The sequence below is a fragment of the Euleptes europaea genome, chromosome 18 (assembly GCF_029931775.1).
Source record: "Euleptes europaea isolate rEulEur1 chromosome 18, rEulEur1.hap1, whole genome shotgun sequence".
Taxonomy (NCBI): Eukaryota; Metazoa; Chordata; class Lepidosauria; order Squamata; family Sphaerodactylidae; genus Euleptes; species Euleptes europaea.
Window position 1 is genome coordinate 10319099 of NC_079329.1, and position 26095 is coordinate 10345193.

A 26095-nucleotide genomic window follows, 5' to 3' on the forward strand; every position below is an offset into this window, starting at 1 on the left:
AGTGAAGAAAAAAATGTGTGTCTGTAAAGGGCTTTGGGTGCTGGAAGTGCGATAGGAGGCCGATGTGGTGTACTGGTCATAGGGGAGATCCAGGTGCAGATCCCCCCTTTGCCATGGAAGCTGTCTGGGGGATCTTAAGCCAGTCCCTTGCTTAGCCTGATCTACCTCACAGGGTGGTTGCTGTGAGTCCAAAATGGAGGAGGAGAGTGAACAATGCTGTAAGTTATCTTGGATCCCCGGGGGTGGGGGGGTGGGAGTGAGGTACAAATATCTAACTAAACAAACATTGCTACAGTTTTACTGTCAGAATAATATTACCTTTCATTTGTGCTGGAATACCCCATGTCCTAATTTAGGTACCTCTTGATTAGCAAGCGATTTGGAAATATGTGGGTGGAGACTGGGTCTTGATGAGGCTGAAGCAGTTATGTCACCCTAGTATTTGGCTACTTGTGAGCACTGGGGCTGTGAAGCTCCAAACAGCTGCTGGTACTTCCCGAGGCTGACATTGACAGGAGGCCACCGAAAGAACTTCCAGTTTTGCAGAAATGTCAAGATCACAATCAAAAACCCGGTAAACATTTCTTGGAGTATAGGACTGCTGGTTGCCCTTCCGTCTAACCCCAAAACTTTTCTCATCGTAGGTATTCATGACGACTAGTCAACGATTAAGTCAGGCTGAGTTCCGCCGAGTCCCTGTTAAAGCACAGGCACAAGCCCGGGTACGGGTTTGTGTGCGATTGCGCCCTGCTGTGGGAAATGGACAGGGTCAGGATGCCCCGTGTGTACGAGGTGTGGACTCCCACTCCCTGGAGATCCTCAACTGGAGAAACGAGATGGAGACCATGAAGTACCGGTGAGTTGGGAACAGAATTCAGGAAGACTGGATTCCCCCGGATCAGTAAGTAATTTCTGACGTGAGTGAAAACTGACGGGACAGCTGTGTTGGCGCCGCCTATTGATTTATTCTCACTCAAGGGCTCTTCAGTGTTCTTGTGCCACTCACCCAGTGAAAGCGGGAATATGGTGTGTGTGTCATCGAGTCATAGCTGTCTTAAGGCGAGACCCCGTAGGGTTTTTAACGCAAGAGACATTCAGAGGTGGTTTGCCATTGCCTGCCTCTGCATGGGTTGAGAGAGTTCTGAGGGAACTGTGACTGGCCCAAGATGACCCAGCAGGCTTCGTGTGGAGGAGTGGGGAATCGAACCCGGTTCTCCTGATTAGAGTCCCGCCGCTCTTAATTCCTATACCACGCTGGACCCCCTCCCCAATTAGGAACTTTGCTGCTTGCGGCCATTTGCTTCTGTCTTGTTTTCCATGTGGGAGTGAGTGGATGAGTAACATAAGGGGGGAAACTCTCACAGGGCCTCTGTTGCTGTTTGCACTGTGAGGGAGGAGTCCAAACGAGTCCTTTGCTGGGTCTTGGCTTGGCCAATGTGCACGATGGTGTCTCTCCACAGGGGAAGGGTCTTTTGATGTCATGGCTATGCAAGGGGAAGTGCTTGAGAGCTGGATTTGACCTCGGGTTTCCTCTCCCTACCTTAGAAACCACTGGTTTCCCAGAAAAGCCAGTGGGCTGCAATCACGCCTCCTTTCTGACCAGGTTCGATGCCTTTTACGGTGAAACAGCCACCCAAAATGACATCTACGTGGGATCAGTTCAGCCTGTTCTGAGCCATCTGCTGGAGGGGCAGAACGCCAGCATTCTGGCTTATGGGCCTACCGGAGCAGGTGACTATAGAAAGGGGACAAATGGACAAAACCAACCTGGAGGAGCTGGGAAGAAGTAGAGTTGGCTTTTATATGCCGACTTTCTCTACCACTTAAGGGAGTCAAGAAGTGGGCTGAAATTTGGAACTGACCCAGAACTCTTCTCTGAACTTCTCTCTTCCCATTGCCTTTTCTCTCACCAAAATGGCAGGCAAAACACACACCATGTTGGGGAGCCCGGATCAGCCAGGGGTGATACCGCGAGCACTTCGGGATCTCTTGCAGATGACGAGGAACGCTTCAGGGGATGAGTGGAAGTACTCTATTTCCATGTCCTATCTGGAAATCTACCAAGAGAAGGTAAATGATGATGAACTAGAGCTATGTGAAAGAACCGAAGCGCAGTGGGGAGGAAGAACTGGGAGGGGAGGTTTGGGGAAGAAGCTGGCATAGAACAAGACAAGGAGGGAGGAGCCAGCCATCATGGGAATCAGAGTGGGAAGAGACCACCAGGGTCATCTAGTCCAACCCCCTGCACAATGCAGGAAATTCACAACTACCTTCCCCCCCCCCCACACACACACCCAGTGACCCCTACTCCATTCCCAGAAGATGGCCAAGGTGCCCTCCTTCATGATGTGCCTAAGGTCCCATAATCAGCATTGCTGACAGATGGCCATCTAGCCTCTGCTTGAAAACCTCCAGGGAAGGAGATCTCACCACCTCCCGAGGAAGCCTGTTCCACTGAGGAACCACTCTGTCAGAAAAGCACTGCCTGCAGGCTTGCAACAAGGGATACCAGCAACGCTTTTCTTCTTTGATCTAGTTCCCCTCTTAGCGTTGTGTTGAAGGGTGCCAATGCAGGTAGTGCTCCATCCTGGGATTAGCTGGTGACTTTGTCATTCCTCAGGTTTTGGATCTCCTGGAGCCCTCCCTCCACGACCTGCCGATCCGGGAGGATCGCAACCACCACATCCTGGTGCCGGGCCTGACGCAGAAGGAGATCACCAGCTTCTCAGACTTTGAAAGCCTCTTCCTGCCGGCCAGTGCCAACAGGACTGTGGCATCCACGCAGCTGAATCAGCGCTCCAGCCGCAGCCACACCGTGCTGCTGGTATGGGTGAGCCAGACCCAGGGCTGGCCCCCATATGCGCGCCGGGCTGCCAAGCTGTGCCTCATCGACTTGGCCGGCTCGGAGGACAACCGGCGGACGGGCAACAAAGGCCTGCGCCTGAAGGAGAGCGGAGCCATCAACTCTTCGCTCTTTGTGCTCAGCAAGGTGGTGGATGCCCTCAACCAGGGGCTGCCTCGGGTGCCCTACAGAGACAGCAAGCTCACCCGTCTCTTGCAGGTAGCTGGGTTCTCTGGAGGGCCAAGGAATCTTACAGTCATCGGGGCAAGGAAGTGGAGTTTCTCCTGGATATTCTCTCTCTCTCTTTAGGATTCCCTGGGTGGCACCGCTCACAGCCTGATCATTGCAAACATCGCCCCAGAGAAGAGGTACTACTTCGACACCCTCACAAGCCTCAACTTTGCTGCCAAGTCCAAGCAGGTGGTGAATAAGCCCTTTACGCAGGAAACCCTGCCAGATCACGGTAAGGCAAAGCTGGGGGTAATTAGGTTTGAGCTAAGATTCCTGATTTACCTAGAGCAAAAAAAAAAAAAAATGCCAAAATACTGCCCTAGACTCTTCCAGGGTCAACCCTTTCTCATCCTCAGCAGCGGCCAAGAGACCTTGTGCAGACACCAGTGATGCAAATGTTGAGGCTAAGAGACCCTGCCTTGAGGAGGAACACCCAACTGAGTTGAACGAGAAACCGCTCAGGTTAGGCAGCACGTCTTTCAGTGGGGGATGGGTATATTTACAGACGCATTGTAGCTGCATCAAGAGGATGCCCGCTTCTAGATGTGAGACATCTAACTGAGAAGGAATATGGCTTTGGTAGAAGTTGTGGCCAAGGCATGATAAAGAACTGTTAAGTCTTCCTCCCCCCACCCTTGCCAGTTCTTTGATACCTCTGGAGAACCTTGAGCCAGCTGTGGCCCAACGGCTGTTGCGCCTGGAGGCCCTGGAAAAAGAGCACTCGAGGGCTGGGAATCACGGGCTGCCCCTCCTCAACACTCCCCGCAAGGAGCGGCAGGGCCTTGTGAAGCAGCTGGAAGAGACGAAGCTGAAGCTGAAGGTGAGGCTTTTTTCCTTCTTTTTTTGCCATCAAGTTGCAGCCGATGTACAGTGACCCCCATAGGGTTTTCAAAGCAAGAGAAATTCAGAGGTGGTTTGCCATTGTCTGGCAAAGTGTCGCTACCCTGGACTTCCTTGGTGCTCTCTCATTCAAGTACTGAGAGCCAGCATGGTGTAGTGGTTAAGAGTGATGGTTTGGAGTGGTTGACTCTGATCTGGAGAACCGGATTAGATTCCCCACTCCTCCACATGAGCGGCGGACACTAATCTGGTGTGCCAGGTTGGTTTCCCCACTCCTGCCCATGAAGCCTGCTGCGTGACCTTGGGCTAGTCACAGTTCTATTAAGAGCTCTCTCAGCCCCACCTACCTCACAGGGTGTCTGTTGTGGGAGGGGAAGAGAAGGTTTGATTCTGATTTTGATTTGATTGTAAGCCAGTTTGATTCTGCCTTAAGTGGTAGAGAAAGTCAGCATATAAAAACCAACTCTTCTTCTTCTACTACTAACTAGGGCCGACCCTGTTTAGCTTCTGAGATCTGACGAGATTGGGCTCGCCTGGGCTGCTGAGGTTTCCTTCCTGTGGAATATGTGTTACTGTAGCTCAGAGGTCTCCTTTCTCCTCCTCAAATAATTAACTGTGTGTGTGTAAAATCACATTCTTGACATTTGATATCTTATCCTGTAACCAAACTTTTTTCAATGCAAGTACTTCCAAAATATGCAGCTGGCGGGCAGCCTCTTAGAAGTGGCTGTTCTTATTGTTCCTCACAAGAGAGGATGCCTCTGCTAAGATGCTGTCTTCCATGTAAGTCAAACTGGCTATTTTTATTAGTCCCAGAGCATGTGCGGCGTGCAGTAAAAACACAGTAGCCAGATGAATCCTAAATTTTAAAAAAGATAGAAAGTTTTACTCAAAGGGGTACTTGGATGGGGAACTCTGACTTAGAAGTCAAGGTAAATATTGTTCAAATTCCACCAAAGACCAACTCTGCAAGGATTACATATCCTCTCAGGTACATTCCTGACTCCAGCCTGATCTCTGGAGTTCTTCCCTTCGGCTGGATCCACAGCACGCCACTGGATTGCCCTGGGCTGCATTTCAGCAAAACAGAGACCAAGAAGAAAGGATGCTCTTGCATTTTATAATAATTTCAAATCTTAAAGCCCCATCGTGGTATTGGCTGCTGTGTTCTTGCTTGAACCTCTCAGTGTAGTGTGCAGAGCTGTTACAAGTAAAAAATCAATGTCAGTTGCTGTCTGTTCCAAGGCCCCTGCCAATCTCTGGCACCTTCCGCCTTACCCACACCAAAGGATGGGGGGGTAGTTTGGTTGAATCTCTGGAACGTCCTACTGTGCTGGGCTGTGAGCCTGCTGGTAGCCTCCTTGATTCTGCACAACCTCTCTCTGCAGGCTCTCGAACAGAGGCAGCTGGAGATGGAGGCCAAAGCCGCTCAGAATAAAGAAAATGTGCCTGCTTCACGGCTGCCTGCCAAACCCCGAAAAAGGGCGGTGGTATTGCCCCTCCAGAAAGGTAAGCATACTTGAGAGTCCCAAGTCCTGCATCCAGATCCTTTCTCCTCTTTCTTATGAGGTTCAAGCTCCCCCTCTTTTCCTGTGCAGTACAGAGACCTGAGAATATCCAGGAAGAAGACACTGTTACCATCATACAACAGAAGAAGAGAGGACGGAAGAAGGAGGTGTGTATGTTCAAGCAGGGGGAGGGGTTGCTTAAAGATGAGGCTGGATGGGAAATGAAGACAGGAAGAAGGATAGTTTGGGAGATGTCAGACCAAAACAGCACAGCTGCTAGTCACATGAAGACATGAAGCTGCCTTATACTGAATCAGACCCTTGGTCCATCAAAGTCAATACTGTCTACTCAGACCGGCAGCAGCTCTCCAGGGTCTCAGGCTGAAGTCTTTCACATCACCTCCTTGCCTAGTCCCTTTAACTGGAAATGCCAGGGATTGAACCTGGGACCTTCTGCATGCCAAGCAGATGCTCTACCACTGAGCCACGCCCCCCCCCAAAGTCAAAGCCATCAGTGTCCCTTGCTCACCTATCTGACACCTTTTTAGCGGAGATTGAATTTTGTGCTGCATACGTGGAAAATGTGGACTGAACCAGTGGTTTTCGAGCTTTGAGCATGGTTTTGTCTGCTTAGGAAGCCTGTGTGCTGCAGGGACCTCTGGGATGTGGTCTAGCCTGTGTTCTTAGTTTGCGCAGAGTGTTTGCCAGGCCTGTGGAGCAGCCTCCTTTTTCTGCACAAATGAGGAACGTGCCCTGGAACACCCATAACGACAGGAAGGATTATTTGTTTAGCTTTGTGTATTTACAGACCACCTTGGTACTAAACAGTCCCCAAAGTTGTTTAGAACAAGAATAAGATACAGAACAAATCAATTAAAAGCCAGTAAAATACAGTCAAAAGCATTTGTCCTGCCACACCATACCTTACTGATCTAACTCGAAGGCCCTTAAGTAAAGGCAGGTCTTCATACCCATCCAGTCAGCTTTTCAAGAAAGTCGTCCGCAGCTCCTGAGGGAAGGAGTTCCAAAATGGGAGGGAGAGAGATCATTAGCGGGCAAACTTCCTTTCAGGGAAGGTATATCCACCACAGCTCACTGAGTTTCTGAGATGTGTAGGAAGCGGTCAGGTCAGGAAGCGGTCCAAGGAAGTCAGGGCAACATCTCACCCACTTTTCCCTTCTGACGAACGAGCAGACATCGACCTCCAGCTGTGACAACGAAGCTCCCACCGAATGGGAGATGGCCTTGCGACCCGACCTGCTAGCTCGCGGCAAAGAGAACATCTTGGCCATCCTGAACACGGGCTCAGAGAGAGATCTCATGGCTCTGCACCGGATCGGCAAAAAGAAGGCTCGCCTAATTTTGGCCTGGAGAGACCTCCACGGGTCGTTCGAGAAGGTGAGTAGATGCTGCTGAGAGTAGGTATGCCTTTATTCTGATGACGGAGCTGCTGCTTCAGAGGGGGAATAGCTGTTTGCTCAGAAAGCCCCGTGTGGACTTTGGCCTATTGCCTTAACAGGCAACACGGCCCTGATTCACTGCTTTGAAAGCCAGCATGTACAGTAGTTAAAATGGGTTGGATTATGAACACCTGGGTTCAGACCCCATTTCGTTGGGTGACCCTGATCTAGCCATTCCTCCTAAGCATGATTCAACTCAGATGAGAAAAAGAAAACTATGTACCCTGCCCTAAACACCCTTTGAAGAAGAGGGGGATAAAAAAATAATAGTCCAATCTAAGGAGCCAGCATGTTCTAATAGACAGAGCTGGTCTTGACCATAGGGAAGCTGGATTCAAATCCCACCATCTGGGCAGCCTTGAATATGTTGACTCATGCTCAGCTGAGGAAGAGAGGAGACACTTAGAATCACAGGATCATACACTTGGAAGGTTTATCTAGTCCAACCCTCTGCACAATGCAGGAAGTTCACAACTACCTCTTTGCACCACTTATTCCAGAATGGCTTCCTTCCCTTAAAAAGGTAAAGGTCGGGGGTGATGTCACATCCCGACTTTTACTAGGCAGACTTTTGTTAATGGGGTGGTTTGTCAGTGCCTCCCCCAGTCATCTTCCCTTTACCCCCAGCAAGCTGGGTACTCATTTTACAGACCTCGGAAGGATGGAAGGCTGAGTCAACCTTGAGCCGGCTACCTGGAACCGACTTCTGTCGGGATTGAACTCAGGTTGTGAGCAGAGCTTCTGACTCTGCGCCACGGGGGCTCCTTCCTTCCCTTAAAGAGATTTATAAACTGTTAAGAGTTATCAACTTCCATTGACACAATGGACCTTCATGCCCACAGCCTGTTTTTGCACGAGATCGTCTTCCTCCCTCCCAAGAGCACACCTTAACCTATGGTATTGTCCTTGATCCGGAGTGGTATGTTCCCGGAGTGCCTCATTCTGCGCAGTTCTTATGCCAACACCTGATTCCTAGACTTGTCTCCTCCTCGGCGTTTTGGCACCTGTGTAACGCCACTGCATCTCTTTCCAGGTAGAAGACTTCGAAAAAATTGAAGGGGTCTCCACCAAGCAAGCAGCTTCCTTTCTAAAGGTGCGTGTTCAACTTCATTTACATGAATGGTTAAGGGTGAAAGAAGGCAGGGCTGCTTTGGAGCACCTCATAGTTTGTACTAGCAATTTTTTGGATGTAAGAAATAGATTTTTAACATTTTATATTTTAGGGGTTCAGAAAGGAAGAAAAAAACAGGGGAAAGTAAAGTTTAACATATTACATCTTCCTTGACATAATTAACACGTTAAAAATAAGCATAAGATATTGCCAATATTCAATCTTTAATTATACCCAAAGGCACCTTAAAGGTTACAGTTGATCCTCACTATCTAGTACCCTAAACATACTATAATTCAATGCAACGCTATATATTATCTACAGTATATTCTCTTCAGTATAATTATCTGGTAAATTAAATTGTTTATCTAGCTCCTGAATGATAGTCATAAAACGGCTGCCATTTCAACTCAAATTCTTCTGATGGCTTCATGTTGACCAGTTGGGTTAATTTGGCCATCAAAGCAAATTCTGACAACTTGTTAATCCACTCTATAGTATCAGGGATGGTATCCGATGGTCCAGGCCAGTCTCTGGATTATCACCATGTTCTGGCTAAAGTTGTTAAACCAATAAAAAGGGTTGATAACAGGAACCCTGTTATTAACAGACTCTTTTGTAGCACCCTGGCAGTTCGCTCTTAATAAAAAAATTGGGTCACTATGGGCTCTCGTGTCAGCGACTCATGATTTGGTCAAAGAACTTATTAAGACTAGAGTTTTTGAGGTAGAGAGGCAGCACGATCCGAATAAGATTCAGAATCTCCTCTTTAGAAAGGACCTGCTTATTAGGAATGCCACTATGCCTTATCTGTCAGGTATTACAAATCATGAATATCGTAAGGCTTTTATGCTCCTTCGATATAATGCTCTTCCCTCTAAGTTTCTTGAAGGGATATATAATAAAAGGCCAATGGATGCACGAAAATGTATATGTAACCAGGACGCATTAGAAACCACTGAACACATCCTATTTGAGTGCACATTGTATGATCATATACGATCAGGTCCTCTGATTTCCTTGGTGGATTGTCACAGACCTCTCAGAAAGCATCATCTAGAGCTCCTTTTGTCAGACATAGTACCAAATGTATCTGTTAGTATGGCTAGATTTGCCTGGCTGGCAACTAAAATAAGACAAAATGCACTTAAGGCTCTAGAACAGGGATGGGGAACGTCCGGCCCGGGGGCAAATGACTGGGCCGGTTGGGGTCTCAAAGGGGGGGTGTTGCACCTAGATAATCCTGTGTAGGAGAGGCTAAACAGATAGTTTCCTCATCAATGTCTTTGTCACAGCAAGGAACTCCCATAGCAGAGGCTAGCAAAAAAGGGTCATAGTTGACACACTGACAGCAGAAAGGGGCAATACTTTCAATTTATATGGTGGCCATTTATGCAGGGTCAATTTTGATGCTTGCTCAAAGCTCTTTTTAAAAATGCAACTTTAAAAATGCCCTTTCACGGCCCTGACGCAAAAGGAGAAATTCCACTCCCCCTTTTGCCTGCTCCTTCATTCATTTGCATAGCCATTCGCATAGCTAACGCACCCCTGTTGTTTTGCATGGTTCGCGGCGGAGCAAAGACAAAAGGTTGAGTTGATTGGGCTCTTTTGTAATGCGAAGGTCTGTGCCGGCTTGGCAGGTTCAGCTTGCAAAATTCAAAAAAATATTCGGGGCAATTCAGCCTGGAACACGTTGCTAATTACCATGCAAAAATGGCCAGTGAGTCACCAGGGTGCAGTTTGCCCTGGTGCTTCCGAGTCACTATTTACAAGGTTGTTCCTAAAAAAAGCTTGAGGGTTTGTATTTAGAAGCAGAAGGGAGGATGAGTTCAAAACGGGAGTTGTGGAGGATCACTTTGTGCCGTAAGCCGTGTGACGTACTTGTATGCATGAGATCTTGAGAGAATAAGAAGCTGTTTTAATATCCTTGTTTTTCTTTTCTCTTTCCCTCCTTTCCAGGCAAATATCCTCAGCAGTCTTGGAAACCTTCAGCCGCTAAACTGATTCTGCATCCCCTGCATGTAGTTTTTGGGTATCAACTACAGAGTCTGAGATTTGGCAAAGGAAAATGTTTGGGACAAAGGTCAATGGAGAAGAGGGAATCTGCTTTTATGAAAGGAAAAACTTCTAATAGTGTGAATGGTCTTCGAAAGGATAAGTGAACACTGACTCTCTACTAACAACTGGGTTTCACGATACTTAGTAAGGCAGAAGCATGCTTGTAACCATTGAGGCTCGAACAAGAGATGCATCATGTATAGTTCAAGGGTGTCTTGGATTTTTTAAAAAGCTGTTTCATTTATATGCCCCCTTACAATGTTTATCTGCTGGTCAAATGACCGTAAATAAAACTGAACTTTATATGCCCCCTTTCCTGCTTCCCAGTTCATCATCTCAACAACTGTGAAGTCAGGCTGAGAAAGTTTAACTGACATACAAAAACCAACATATACGTGTGTGTATGTAGCCCTTGGAGCGGGGCATATCAGCAAAATCTATCTGCCACTGGCTCCCAGGCGCGGAACCCCGGGTAACCATTCCTATTTCCTGCATCCGAGGTCTAGAGCGGGCATTAACTTGTTGGCAGATCTCGTAAGCAGCTGGGACTTGCCAGATTGTTGTTGCCAGGTGATGCCCAGTGAAGTGTTGGGAGATAAGGTGTGTCAGCTTTTCCCAACCTGCATGACATCCCTGGTGAAGCATGGACACAACTGCATGTTGTTGCACAGATTGCAGGAGGACCACAGGACCATTAGGAAGTGCATACCACCCATCTGGAGATCGCACACCCATTCCAATTCCTCTTTGGAATACGTTGGGTGTTGGGGCAGGGAGTGAACAACTGGCAACCGCGGGAACTGGCCCCATGAGGTTGAGTAGGCAGCATTCTTAGCTGCTTCATCTGCCTGCCTGTTCCCCTTGGCGACAGGATCACTTGCCCTCGTCTGAGCCCTGCAATGCACCACAGCAACGGGAGTGGGGAGAAGTGCAGCAATCTCTGAACCGTACTTTACTGGTTCCCCTGAAGAAGTCGGGAAACCCGTTAGCCCATAGTTGCCCAAAAGCATGAACCACCCCAATGGCATATTTTGAGTCTGTGTAGATATTGCAACGCTGACCAGCCTATTTCCAGTGCACGAGTATGAGCCACAAGTTCAGCTTTCTGTGCTGAAGTACCTGCAGGCAGCCCCCCACCCCCGGCTTCCAGAACCTCATAACCCGCCCTCGGGATACCATCACGCATAAAGCTGCTGCCATCAGTGAACATTTCCAAATCTGGATTGTCAAGAGGCACCTCAGACAGATCAGATCGGGGTTGAGTGATCTCGTCCAGGACCTCAAGGCAGTCATGCGTCCTGGGAGAGTCCGTGGGCAGCAAGGTGGCTGGGTTCAGGGCATTGGTCACCTCAAACTAAGCCTGGGGCATCCAGAAGAATAGCCTGGTACTGGGAGATACGCTGTTGAGTACAGAAGTGAGAACCCTTATTTTCAAGAACAACCAAGACAGCATGTGGAACATAGAGTTAAATCTGCTCCCAGTCAAGTTCATAGCCTCTTTTGCTAGTAAGGCAGCTGCCGCAACGGCTCGCAGGCAAGCTGGCCACCCCCTTGCAACACATAAGCAACCGGCCTGCCGGCATCTGCCCACCGCTGAGTCAGCACCACGTTTGAAACTTCCTGCCTCATGAACGAAAAGGTAGAAAGGCTTCCTAGGGTCAGGGAGTCCCATTGCAGGGGCAGACATGAGTGCCTCCTTCAGTTCCCGAATGGCATTATAGTGTTCCCTCTCTAGCACTAAGGGCAAATGATCACCCCCCTTTAGAAGCTCATAGAGAGGTTAAGTGAGTGAGCCAAAGTTCACAATCCAAATTCTGCAATAGCCCACCAACCCAAGGAAGGAACGCAGTTGGTGCATAGTTTTTGGAATGGGTAGACTACAGATCACCTCCCTTCTGTCCCTAGTCAGATGTCACTCTGCCTGAGAGAGAGTGAAACCTAAGTAGTCCACTCGTGGCTGGCAAATCTGTGCCTCATCCTTTGATACCTTGAACCCTTCCTGGGTTAAAAAATTCAATAGGCTGACAGTCCCATCAATGCAATCACCCCTATTTTCAGCTGACAGGAGCAAATCATTCACATACTGGAGCAAACGAATATTGGGGTGTGGGGGTCCCCACAGAGCCAGCCTGGCTGTCAGAGCCCTCCCAAAGATTGTGGGGAGATTTTTGAACCCCTGTGGGAGAACCTGCCAAGTCTTCTGGACACACCCCACCTTCATTCTCCCATTCAAAAGAAGAAAAATTTAAACTGTAAAAAGCGTCTTTCAGATCTAAAGTGGTAAACAAGGCAAGTTCAGAGGGAATCTGGTTAACCAGTGTGTAGGGATTTGGGATTATGGGGTGAATGTCTTCAATTATTCGATTTATTTATCTCTGATCATGCACCAACCTGACCTTGCCATCTTTCTTAGGGACCCCAATGATAGGTGTATTGAAAGTAGAAACAATTTCTCTTAACAGCCCAATGCGAAGGTTTTGAGCAATCAGAGAAGCAAGGCCCTGCTTGATTTCTTGGGAGGGCGGGTATTGTTTCTTTCGCACTGGGCGGGCCCCTTGCTTTAGCTCAACTACAACAGGTGGAACATTCTTTTCCCAGCCTGGGAACCCATCTGCCCAAACCCAAGGTGCCACTGCCTCCTCTACTTCCTGGGGGATTGTGGGGGCTTGGGAATGAGATGGATCTGGTTGTGCAGCCTGGGTTAGCATAAGGAGATACCTAGGGGCTTCTATTGTGGGTAATTCCAGAGTGCAGCCTTGATCATCGAAGGTTAGCGTAGCTCCAAGTTTGCACAGAATGTCCCTACCCAGCAAGGCTACGGGGCAGTCCGGTACCAGCAAGAACTGATGCTGGAAAGTTTTCCCATTATGGCACACTCTGCACTGCCCAGGAACTGTGTGATCTGTTCCCTGTCAGAGGCCCCCTGTATATCCTCGTGTGTTCAGGGGCAGCTGCAAGACCTATTGCTTGGGGAAGGACAGAGAAAGTGGCCCCTGAATCGACCAGCATTTCTACAGTGTCAGACCCCACCTGTACCCTGACCATAGGATCCTGCCCGTGGGGTAATAGGGCTGTTGTGGATCCCGGTCGTTCCCAGTCTTTGCTGTGGGAGCGTGTAAGGGAGCCCCTTTGGCGCAGCACGTAGACAGAGTCAGGGTTCACACGGCCACCCCTGGAGGGGGGATGGTGTGCGCCCCGGTACTGCCCCAGCAGAAAGCAGTGGGGTAGGTGTTGGGATGGTCAAAGAATCCCGTGGCATGGGGGCATTCATTTCCCCAATGTCATTCTTCCCCACATACCCAGCATTGGTCCCTGCCAAGTGGAGGTCCAGTGGCGAACGGACCACGTCTCTGGGTCACGGCCATTCTTCTGGAAAATCCCCCTCCTCCCTTCTGCAGACCCAGAGCAACAGATGCTAGCGCTGCTACCAGAAGATGGAAGCTGAATGATCAAATCCTGAGTAGAAAGAAGGTGGTGGACCAATACGAACGCGACTTTACCAAGTTTCTTAAATTCAATAGCACTTTCATAAGAAGAGGACAGATTGCTTTTAACAGCAAAAAAAAAAGCATCTGTAGAGATCTTCTAAGACAATTGAGAGAATTAGAGAAAAGTCATCAGAGCCTCTTGGATAAGAAAACAAAGCAGAAAATAAAACTGGTTAAACGTAAGATTGAAACCACTGAGGCAGAAGAAATGCAAAGAAAAATCAAATATGCTAAGCAAAGATTTTTTGAAAAAGCCGATAAGCCAGGTAGATATTTAGCAAAGATATTTAGCAAATCAAATAAGACACTGAGAAATGAAAAGGAAAATTCTGGGTGCCAAAAGTAATGGAAAAACATAAGAAGAAATTGAAAGAATTTTTAAAGATTTAAAAAAAAAACTCTACACGAAAAATAATTTACAGGGGTCTGAATTGCCACAGTACAAAAAAGTTAAAATCACTATCTCCATGGCCCTTTTCAAGAAAATGGGATACAAGGGGCGCGTCTTTTACCCTTGCTCTGATACGGGAGCGGTGTTCACAAATTTTGTAATCTTTGTAATTTTTGTAACTCTTGTAAGATTTATATATGTATTTCGATGTAGACACGTTAAGTAATTTTCCCCACACTCCCCAGGCAGATGAAGCCCTCCAGCGAAATGTGATTAATAATCTAGAGACCACGTTCTGTTCACCTTGTCTTCTGTACCAATTTCTATGCAGCTAATTATTATAACATTTAAAAGTTGTGCTAATTCTTCCCTGCGGAGCTTGCCTACTGCGCATAAACTATTTCTTCCAGCAGTCACTTACCTTCAATCTTTCTACTGCGCATGATCAACTTCACTCCGGCAGCCGCTACATTGCGCATGCCAATTAATCTCTGCCTTCGATTGTTTCAAATGGGGCAAGCTTTCACGCTTACCAACTTTGAGAATGAACTTTTCAGCTACACGCATTGTTGATTTTCATCTGTTCAGCTGTTATGTTGCTTTTGCCTCTATGCCTATGGTACAGTTTGTTTTTTGTATTTGTAGTAGTGTGTGATTCTATATTCCATACTATTGTCCTAGAATACAGCATTGTTCTTTGCTAAGTTAAGAGCCTGTGCTGTTCTTTCGTATTCACCTCCAGGTATTAGCAGAAGTCCTCCTGCTATTACAACTGATCTCCAGTCGATAGAGATCAGTTCACCTGGAGAAAATGGCCACTTTGGCCATTGGACTCTATGGCATTTAAGTCCCTCCCCTCCCAAACCCCGCCCTCCTCAGGCTCTGCACCAAAGATCTCCCGACGATAGCAACGAGGGACTTGGCAACCCTACCAATAAAGGTGGAGTCTGACCTGGAGAACCGGGTTCAATTCCCCACTCCACCACACCAGCGGCAGAGGCTAATCTGGTGAGCTGGATTTGTTTCCCCACTCCACCACAAGAAGCCAGCTGGGTGACCTTGGGCTAGTCCCAGCTCTCTTAGAGCTCTCTCAGCTCCACCCACCTCACAGGGTGTCTGTTGTGGGGAGGGGCGGGAAAGGTGATTGTAAGCCGGTTTGAGTCTCTCTTAAGTGGTAGAGAAAGTCAGCATATAAAAACCAACTCTTTTTCTTTTCTTATCCTAGTAACCATTTTTAAAAGTTTCAAAGAGTACAAAAACTCCCCATACTCCACCAATTCGCACCCTGTGCACAACCCACCCTATAGTTAAGGTTAAAAGTAATTGCAAAATAAATACAAACAATAGGGTACAGACAATACATTACAAACCATTACAAAAATGTTTTAATAAGACTATAATGTTCCTAAATATCTAACACCTACCTGCACAATTTCAGCTGACCGCAGAGGGCTCCTCCAAGACCTTAATAGTTACGATAAATCTCTCCATCTAACCCTAGGTCATTTATAGAAACGCTCGCGTTCATGGGGTCCCAAACTCAGCTGCGCTGTATTCGCTCGTTAGCATTCTTAAAGGGACAATGTCATTAGAAGAGCAATACAGTCCGTGCCTCGGGGGAACTGGAGCCTTGGTAAATGAATAATTTCAGTATGATGATGGAGAGCATGTGCTTGCAATGCAAGTTCTACAATACAAGTGTGTGTGTGTGGGGGGGAGGTAGTTGTGAAATTCCTGCATTGTGCAGGGGGTTGGACTAGATGACCCTGGTGGTCCCTTCCAACTCTTATGATTCTGTGTGTGTGAGCACGCTAGGGGAATAATGTGTAAACAAATAGGTATGCTGTCAAAAAAGCACAAATTCTAACTCTTCATTGTCAATTCAGGCTTAGCACTGGAGGAAAATCCATTTTATTCATATACATATTATATATATATATACTATATTATATATAATATAATAATTATATATATTATATATGTGTGTGTGTATACATACACATATGTGTGTGTATGTGTGTGTATATACACACACACATATATACACACACATACATATGTGTATGTGTGTATATATATATATATATATATACACACACACATATACACACACATGCTATATATATATATATACACACACATATATATACATATAGTCAAAAAGGGCAAGAGTCCAGTAGCACCTTAAAGACTAACAAAAATATTTTCTGGTAGGGTATGAGCTTTCGTGAGCCACAGCTCCCTTCTTCAGATATCTGAAGAAGTGTGCTACTGGACTCTTGCCCTTTTTGACTACTGCAAACAGACTAACACGGCTACCCACTGTGAATTACATATACACACGCTCGATATATATATATATATATATATATACACATACACACACTAACTATCTATCTATCTAAATAGACTAGGGTCTCCACGCAATGGCTGCGGGCCCACAGTAAACTGCCAGAGATCTGTGCCTTTTAAAAGTCCTGTTTTGCCTCCCCTTCATGCCTCTGAACCTTCTACAACACGGAATTGAGGGGCGATCCTGGAGGGTCTTGTCGAGGGTGGGGACAGAGAAAGACGCCCAACCCATTCCGGCCTGACCCTCCGGGCTTCTTTGGAGGGCGTCGCGGAGGGAGGGAACACCGCCTGTCTCTTCCACCGGGTTTTAGAAACGGGGGAAAGAAAGGGGCGACCGGCTGCGAGGAGGTTTCCCCTCGTGCCTCCTCCGTGAAGCCAGGACGGTACCGGTCGAGGCCTCCTCTGAAGACCAACTGCCTCCGTACCGGCTTCAAAGGCTTTACGCGCATGCGCCTTCCCCCGAACTGTCGCCCCTGTCGCGTTTTTCGCGTCACGTTCCCGCAGGCTCGAGTTTTGCTTTTTTGCGCAGGCGCGAGCCTTACATCCGCCCCCGCCCTAAAAGGAGGGGGGGAGCTCTGTCGGTGCGTCGCCTGTCTTAAGGCGGGCTGGTGCCCGGATGTTGCTGTTACCTATTCGGCGAGGCTGAGGGCACTCAAGCGCATGCGCTGTGGCTTTTGGTCCCTCTTTCTCCGGGGTTTCGACGTCTGAGCTGGTCGCTAGGCCCTGGGTCCAGGCGGGGCTAAAGGGGAGGGGCTTGGGCTGAGCCCACCCCACCCCCCTTGGGGAGGTGAGTACCATGGGGGATAGGCAAAGGTCAAAGGGCACCTGGAGCTGGGTGGGTATAGATAGGGCTGTCAGAAACAAGCGATGAAGGGGGTGGCTCACAAGACTGTGGGGGAGGGGTACAGACACATGAAGCTGCCTTCTACTGAATCAGACCCCTGGTCCATCGAAGTCAGTATTGTCTACTCAGACCGGCAGCGGCTCTCCAGGGTCTCAGGCAGAGAGAGGTCTTTCCCATCACCTCCTTGCCTAGTCCCTTTAACTGGAGATGCCGGGGATTGAACCTGGGACCTGCTGCATGCCAAGCAGATCCTCTGCCACTGAGCCACGGCCCCTCCCCAAAAATGCAGGCATGAACACATAAAGCTGCCTTATATTGATGTCTCAGGCTGAGGTCTTTCACATCACCTGCTTGCCTAGTCCCTTGAACTGGAGATGCCGGGGGTTGAACCTGGGACCTTCTGCATGCCAAGCAGAGGCTCTACCACTGAGCCACAACCCCTCCCCTAAAGAAAAGCATGTGCCCAACGTGGGGCTCGAACCCACGACCCTGAGATTAAGAGTCTCATTGGGGGGGGGGTAAAAAGGGATGAGTGAGGGAAGAAGGTCTAAAGGGAATTCATAGATTCATAGAGTTGGAAGGGACCACTAGGGTCATCTAGTCTGAACCCCTGCACAATGCAGTAAATTCACAACTACCTCTCCCCCCCCCCCACACACAGTGACCCCCTACTTCATGCCCAGAAGTTGACCAAGGTGCCCTCCCTCTCTCTGATTCTGAACCAAAAAGGGAGCCTTGGACAGGAACTCAGGTGGAAACTAGTTTAGTTACTGTGTGCATGCTTGTGTGGGGTGTCTTTGTCAGCCGTGTTGGGGGTGGTGGTACTAAAAGGCGGTGTATAAATAGTGTCAATGGATATAAATAAATCCAGGGATAGGAGGTGAATAGTAGGTGTTAAGAGAGGTAGAAGCACAAAGGAAGGGCTGTGGGTGAATGGGGAGGAGTAGCAGGAAATAATCCCCAGGGATACGTCTGTAGGGCAAAGGCTAGCAAGTACAGCCGTGAGCACAAATTTTGTTATCTTACTGGTATCCTGTTAACAATATCCTGCTAGAATCTTTTTTGCCATCTTCCTAGTTCCAGTGCCCCTTTTGCGTGTAAAAATTAATCAGTGGTCCAGCGGCACCTTAAAGGCTAGTGAAAAGTACTCTTACATGAACTTCTGTGAGTTACAATGCTGAGCTCTGACTTATGAAAGCAAATGCCAGAATGTTTTTTGTTAGTTTTTAAGGTGTCGCTGGAATACCGTTTAAATTTTTTTACAACAGATTGACATGACTGCGCCTCTGGATTTAGTTTTAGGGGCTGTAAAGAACATGTAATCAACCCAGTTCTTGCTCATGGGGCTTAAAACAGAAGGCCAGGGTGTGATAAAAAGGTGGTGTGGGGGGATTCCACTGAAATGGCAGCAGAATAATAAGACATTATGAAATTGCCCTGAATGCTTCAAATACTTTCTTAGTCCCCCCCCCCCCATTTTTTGAAAATGTTTGCTTTTTGGTCGTTAAGACAAAAGGAATTAAGTACTCAAACGGTCAAGAAAAAAATAAATAAACATCCAAGGCCAAAGGTTGGGCTTAATTGTTTATTTATTTTTTCTTGACCTTTTGGGTACTTAATTCTGTTGTTTAGGGTTAAGTTTCCCCCCCCTTTGTTGTTGGTGTAGCTAAGACAAAAGGCCCTAAGTCCCCGATCTGAGCCCTTTGCAGAAAGCCTGATGCTGAAGATCGCTATGTCTTGTCTCTCTTTCCACAGGCGGTGATGTCAGCTGAAGCCACAGCAGACCTGGTCCCGCCCCCTGAGGCCTGTGCTCCGCTGGTCCCAACCCAGCAGCGACGGGATGGCGGGGTAACGGGTGTGACCTTTGATCTCAAACCTCTGAACCCCAGCAGCAAGTATGTGAAGCTGAACGTGGGGGGATCCCTGCATTACACCACGGTGCAGACCCTGACCAAGCAGGACACCATGCTCAAGGCCATGTTCAGCGGCAGGATGGAAGTGCTGACGGATAGTGAAGGTATCTCCTAATTGCATGTTTGCCCTACCCTGTAGCCATTTTGCGGGACAGGAAAGCCGGTAGAGAGATATCTTAAGTAAATAATTGCTGAAGGCCAGCCAGGAACTCTGCTTTGTGGCAAGATGGTGCCTGCATCATGAATCACATCTGCTGTTCAGTGTGGTAGAGGGAAAACCCTTAAACGCTTCAGATTTTAAACAACTTTCTAGGAGTTCTGGGATGAAACCTTTGATGGGTTGGAGGCATTTATTTGGTGAACCTGAATACATTTCATGAAGCTGCCTTATACTGAATCAGACACTTGTTCCATCAAAGTCAGTATTTTCTACTCAGACCGGCAGCGGCTCTCCAGGGTCTCAGGCAGAGGTCTTTCACATCACTTACTTGCCTAGTCCCTTTAACTGGAGATGCTGGGGATTGAACCTGGGAACCAGCATGGTGTAGTGGTTAAGAGCAGTGGTTTGGAGCAGTGGTCTCTGATCTGGAGAACTGGGTTCAATTCCCCACTCCACATGAGTGGCAGGCGCTAATCTGGTGATCCAGGTTGGTTTCCCCACTCCTCCGCATGAAGCCAGCTGGGTGACCTTGGGCTAGTCCCAGCTCTCTTAGAGCTCTCTCAGCCTCACCTACCTCACAGGGTGTCTGCTGTGGGGAGGGTAAGGGAAGGTGATTGTCAGCCGGTTTGATTCTTCCTTAAGTGGTAGAGAAAGTTGGCATATAAAAACCAACTCTTCTAGTGACAGGAGCCAGGCTTGAACTTTCCTTTATTGATGAACTATTTTCTCTGAGGCCTGACAGGCCCAATCCCTGTTGGCCTTTCTCTTGTCTCCTACCAGCTGGTTTCCCTCAGTCCCATGACATTCCTTTATTTTAATTAACAGCCTACCCAGTCCTGAGGGCTTTTAGTTATTTATAATGAGTCATCTGTGTACTTCACAGAACAATGCAATCAGGACCCAGGCAAACAAGAAAAAAACCCTGATACATTCCTGTGCCTGGGATTGTTCAATTTAACTTTTGCCAGAGAGAAGATACATGGTTGTTGTCTTTTTACTTGAATATTGAGAGGACAGGATCTGAGAAGTCATGTTGGCTCTGTACAGCAAACTGGTACTATTGCTGTTCTTAAAGCTCAGTAGCAGATGTCAAGTAGGGGAGGGGCTCTGGCTCAGTGGAAGAGCCTTCTTTGCATGCAGAAGGTCCCCAGTTCAATCCCTGGCATCCCAGTTTAAAAAAAGGATCAGCTACCAGGTGATATGAAAGACCTACTGCCTGAAAACCAGGAGAACTGCTGCCAGTCTGAGTAGACTATACTGACTTTGATAGACCAATGGTCTGATTCAGTAGAAGAAGAAGAGTTGGTTTTTATATGCCGACTTTCTCTACCACTTAAGGAAGAATCAGTCGGGCTTATAATCACCTTCCTTTCCCCTCCCCACAACAGACACCCTGTGAGGTAGGTGGGGCTGAGAGAGCTCTGTGACTCGCCCAAAGTCACCCAGTTAGCTTCATGTGTAGGAGTGGGGAAACCAACCGGGTTCACTAGATTAGTGCCCGCCGCTCATGTGGAGGAATGGGGAATCAAACCTGGTTCTCCAGATTAGAGTCTGCCGCTCCAAACCACCGCTCTTAACCACTACACCATGCTGGCAGCTTCATGTGTCACATAAGAAAACAGATTTAGCAAAAGCTAAATGAAACCAATGGTCCGTTTTGTCCAACATCCTTTTTCATATGGTGGCAACCCCTAATGATCCTGGAAGGCCCACATGTAGGATGCTCAGGCCGAAGCTTCCCCTTCTCCCCTCCCTAATGATTGGTATTCAGACGTCTGCTGCTTCTGAACATGAGGTTCCCTTTAGCCCAGGAGCCCCAACCTTTTTGAGCCTGCGGGACATTTGGAATTATGACACGGCATGGTGGCAGAAGCAACACAATGGCTGCCAGCTGCAGGAGGCGGAGCCAGCCACAGAATGATTGCCACAGCTTTAACGTCAGTAACACAGTGCCAAAACCATATTTTTTGAAAATGCACAGCCCGTCAGAAGTCTTGTTTGGCAAAAGCCCTACCTGGCCCCTTCCACTTCCTAACAACGCTTGGCGGGCACCAGAAAAGGTGTCTGCTAGTGCTAAGGCACCCATGGGCACCATGGTGGGGACCCCTGCTTTAGTCGTTATAGCAGGTAGCCATTGATAGACCTGTTATCCATGAACGTTTCTAATCCATGTTGTTTAAGGCCATCTAAGCTAGTGCTCCCCACTGTGTTTTGTTCCACTGAATGTTGTGTGAAGAGGTCTTGTCTTTTGCCTGTCCTGAATCTCCTGCCTGTTGATTTTGCTGGCAGACCCATGTGGGCAGGTGCTGGTCTAGTGTCCAGCTATTTTTTAAGTAATGAACTGTCCCTTGAACTTTATGGCAGAAGCTCTCTGAAGAGAGAGATTCTTTCTATCCTGGTTCAGATGCAGTTGAAGTCATTTTGTGTTTCAGAGATAATCTCCCAAGCTCGACACCAGTTTTCTCTTTTGTCCCTCAGTTTGCTGTTCTTAATACAAGCCAAACACTATGGCAACAGACACACAGATATATGACTCAGATATAAAAAAGGAAGCGATAAAAAAAGAAGTTAAAGAACTGTAAACTAATATGTATGTAGGATTGTTTTTGCAACATCATAAGCAAAATTAGCTATAGAAATAGTAATAGTTGGGCTTTCCCTCAAAGTGTTAGTCTTCTGTAAAACCGAATTATCGATAATCTTACGTGAAACAGGCCTGCCTTCTAATCATTTTTCCCTGCCCCTCTTCTGGTGGGACTAAACATCGATTTGCTCTTTCCAGGGTGGATCCTGATTGATCGAAGCGGGCGCCATTTTGGGACCATCCTGAACTACTTGCGAGATGGTTCTGTTTCCCTCCCCGAGTCCCAACGGGAGCTGGAAGAGGTGCTGTCCGAGGCCAGGTACTACCTGATTCAAGGCTTAGTGGAGGACTGCCAGCTGGCGCTCCAGGTGAGCATTTCCCCCACTGAGAAACCGGGAAGTGTAAATCCTATACTTAGAAGCCCATGCTGCTCTTTACAAGGGCAGGATAGCGGCTTCTGAGGAGGCTGCAGTGTGCAACTCACACATCTCTCTTTGTCTTTTTGTTGTTCTCTGCTCAGCAAAAGAGTGAAGCTTTTGACCCCCTCTGCCACATCCCCATGGTGACCTCTCCGAAAGAGGAGCAGCAGATCATTTCAAGCTGTTCCAAGGTAAAATGGTTGAGGAATGGAATGGGGCAGAGCCCCAGGAAGATTGTGTAGGTGAGGTCATTCTCAGCACAGAGAAGGAGCTTGGCTGGGTGCCCTCTAGTGTATCAGGGACCAGCACAGCTGTTTTGTTGAATAGAATGTACGGGAGGCTGTCCCGTATGCTTCCATCCATAAAGGCATAGCTCAACAAGCTATAGTACAGGGGTACCCGACGTGGTGCCGATGAGCACCATGGCACCCGCTCACACCTTCCCTTGTGCCTGCCAAGTGTTTTTAGGAAGTGGGTGGGACAGGTGGTGTTTTGCCTATCTGGGCTGCTGATCGGTCGTTGGAGATCTGATTGGCTGTGGAGACTTCTAAGAAGTTGCTTGGATGGCAACTGCCACCACAGCACAAGGATCTTCACTGCGTGACAGAAGAAGAAGAGGAGGAGTTGGTTTTTATATTCCGACTTTCTCTACCACTTAAGGGAGAATCAAACCAGCTTCCAATCGCCTTCCCTTCCCCTCCTCGCAACAGACACCCTGTGAGGTGGGTGGGGCTGAGAGAGCTGTGACCGGCCCAAGGTCACCCAGCTGGCATCATGTGTAGGAGTGGGGAAACCAACCTGGTTCACCAGATTAGCCTCTGCTGCTCATGTGGAGGAGGGGGGAATCAAACCTGGTTCTCCAGATCAGACTCCACTGCTCCAAACCACCGCTCTTAACCACTTCACCACACAGGTGTAAGCTTTGTGCATTGCAAGAAAATGCTTTTAAATGGTATGTTCATTTTAAAAGGCATTCTGTTAATCAGAGCTTCTGCCTGAAGTGTTGAAGAGTTACTTTCAGAGTTGCTCCCTGACATTTTGTGTCTGGCAGCCATTACCTGGTTATGCCCACCACCCTGTTTCAGAATTTCAAAAGTGCCTACAGGAGGGATCCTCTGAGGAATGGGTAAGGTGCAGGTCGTTCTGTGAGATCCCAGATGCTCAGCCAATTAGCGAAACAAGGCTTAAAAGCAGCTTGTGCGTAGCAATCTAAAAAGACAACAGTAGTAGAGGAACAGAATCCACTCTATTTTGTTGTTTTAGGAAACGTCTGCTGTGTTTGCTTTATCTGTGTGTGTTTCTCTCCTTTGCTTTTAGCCTGTGGTGAAATTGCTGCACAACAGAAGCAACAACAAGTACTCGTATACAAGGTAAGAGACATTTTTATTTATTTACACTCTTTATAGTCAGCCTTTCTCACTGGGACTCGAGTTGGATTACCCAGAGTTGAGTCAATACAATCAACAAAATGAAACATTCGATAAACAATGTGAAAGGATTGGGGTAGTAAAAGTCTGGAGCCAACCAAAAAAGTCTGAAAAATAGAACTGAAGCATAGCATAAATATTAACTTGACGTATTAAGTGGTGCAAAAATTACATAGCAGGATCCTACTTGCAACAAGCTATATACCAGTGGTTCCCAAACCTTTCAGGCCCACCGCCCCCTTGGTTCCACAAACTCAACCCCAGCGCCCCCTATCCAACAACACAGTTGAATGGGCTCACCTCTAGCCACCCCCCTGCTGCCCCCTTGCCTCTTAGTGACCCCTAGGTAATCCCTCCGCCCCCCAGGGGGTGGTACGGCCCACTTTGGGAACCACTGCTATATACAGTCGTGTAGACCACAATCCCTAATCGTTTATCCAAGTAACTTTGTTTTTTAAAGAGAGCTTGGTATATTTCTTATATCTCCTGTTGATCTACAGCGGATGTAGTCTCACCCTTTGCTAAAAACAGTGCATCTTGTAGACCTACCAAACCTTTTTCTCCCCCACCCAATCTCTGTTCTCTCCCCACCCCACCCTCATCCAGTAACTCCGATGACAACTTGCTGAAGAACATCGAACTCTTCGACAAGCTCGCTCTGCGGTTCAACGGGCGGGTGCTCTTCATCAAAGACGTCCTTGGGGACGAGATCTGCTGCTGGTCGTTCTACGGTCAGGGCCGCAAGATTGCTGAGGTCTGTTGCACCTCGATTGTGTATGCCACCGAGAAGAAACAGACTAAGGTAACTCGCTGTGTGGATGCGCTGCTGCTCCATTCTGTGAACTATTCAACCAAGGTCATACAATGATAAGACGGAATTCAAGCCCAGGTCTCCTAGGCCCAATACCAGGCCTTCCACCTAGCTTAAACTAGCTGTTTCATTTCCCCCCCAAATCTTCCCTTTCTCCAGGGAGTTCAATCAGTGTTTTTTTTTTTTTTTTTAAAGATCTTAGCAACCACCATTTGAGGTTAAACTGAATGACAACGACAAGTGAGCCAGAGTGAGGATTTTAACCCAGAATTCCGTATCAGATCTGCCCACTCACATCACACGCTCTTTTTCCACTGGTGGGTAGAATCAGTGTAACCTCGCACTCTCTCGTGTACAGGTGGAGTTCCCAGAGGCACGGATCTTCGAGGAGACCCTGAACATTCTGATCTACGAGACCCCAAGGGTGCCAGATAAGGCTCTGCTGGAAGCGACAGGTGGGGTAGCGGGAGGGGGTGGAGGCCCCCTCCGCGCAGGCGATGACGAAGATGGGCGGGAGCACCGTGTCCGGCGCATTCATGTCCGCAGGCATATTATGCACGACGAACGTCCTCACGGTCACCAGGCCGTTTTCAAGGACTAATCCTGCCTCGATCCCAGTGTTGTTGTCACGCTGCCCGTCCAGTGCCAAAGGAGGCCCCATTTCCTCCTTTTGACCTTTTGCTCTGTGGTCTCCTCAAGGGTATTTGCATCCTTTCTAACCCATCCCTCTCCTCCTCCTCGGCCTTGCCTTTCTCTCGAGATCCCGAGTTCCTCGTTGACTTTATTGTGACAGTTGTCACCTCAGTTCCTCCTGCACGTGACTCACCTGCTCTTTCTAATTGTTGATTTATTTCCTCCCCTTAATATGACTCTTAATCTTAAATGCCTGACCTTTTCCCCCCTTGCTATTTACTCCCCCTGTATGCGCCAATGTTCTTCTTGCCTCATAATCCTTGGATGTCTCAAGTCTGGACAGTGACCCATTCGTTATTCAAAATGTCTTTGACCTAGAATATTGTCCTGTCAGACTGGAGAGCAGTCCAACTTTGGGGATCCTCAGAAAAGCATTAATACAAGAATGGGTGTGTGATCGATGTGCACAAACCCGAGGGACCTACTTCTCATATTCCACATTGGAACGCTGACCTCTTCTCCGGTTTCTCGAGGGTCAGGGGTAAAGCAGCAGCCTAGTCAGAAGCATCCAGAATCTTTTTCTCCTCTGTATAACCTTCTTGTGCTCTCTGACTTCAGATCAACACCTCATAATAGATTTGGTTTTTAAATCCTGCCCCTCCCCCATTAACATGCACTTTTTGGTTTCTCATTCACCCGGTTTTAACTTGTCGGTGTTTCCTGTGTGGAAGAAGCCACCTGGATTTAAGATGAAGGACCTAAATTATTGTAGGGGAAGTTATAGTGGCACTTATGTTTTGTTTTTTTAATATAGAATGGGGCCAGAATAACTGGGGCTGTACCTTGTTTAGTCCGTCAGCCAAGCAGGCTAATCCTCTTTAAAACTGCCCAGAAAGAAATCCTCATGTCGGCAAACCCGGACACATTCAGTCTTCCCGCTAGAGCAGGGCTAACCGGAAGCTTCCAGAAAGCTGTTCTTGGCTTGCTGGGTTAATACAAACTGTTCTGGGTTAAATATGTGTT

General features: G+C 47.9%; 3 protein-coding genes across 3 annotated transcripts in view; all 3 read left to right on the forward strand.

Moving 5' to 3' along the window:
* The window catches only part of TMEM219 (transmembrane protein 219), a 140859-nt gene that overhangs the window by 91335 nt on the left and 23429 nt on the right, over positions 1–26095 (forward strand). The window lies entirely within an intron of this gene.
* On the forward strand, positions 650–10006 carry KIF22 (kinesin family member 22). Its single transcript, XM_056863110.1, has 12 exons — positions 650–856; positions 1604–1731; positions 1922–2070; positions 2621–3061; positions 3152–3305; positions 3397–3535; positions 3716–3893; positions 5302–5422; positions 5512–5588; positions 6616–6819; positions 7915–7974; positions 9952–10006. The coding sequence occupies exons 1-12, from the start codon at positions 651–653 to the stop codon at positions 9994–9996; spliced, it is 1902 nt and encodes a 633-aa protein (XP_056719088.1). The 5' UTR covers position 650; the 3' UTR covers positions 9997–10006.
* Positions 16991–25115, forward strand: KCTD13 (potassium channel tetramerization domain containing 13). Its single transcript, XM_056863099.1, has 7 exons — positions 16991–17068; positions 18881–19142; positions 21981–22150; positions 22303–22392; positions 23519–23571; positions 24235–24430; positions 24798–25115. Exons 2-7 carry the CDS (start codon positions 18887–18889, stop codon positions 25038–25040), a joined length of 1008 nt encoding a protein of 335 aa, XP_056719077.1. The 5' UTR covers positions 16991–17068; positions 18881–18886; the 3' UTR covers positions 25041–25115.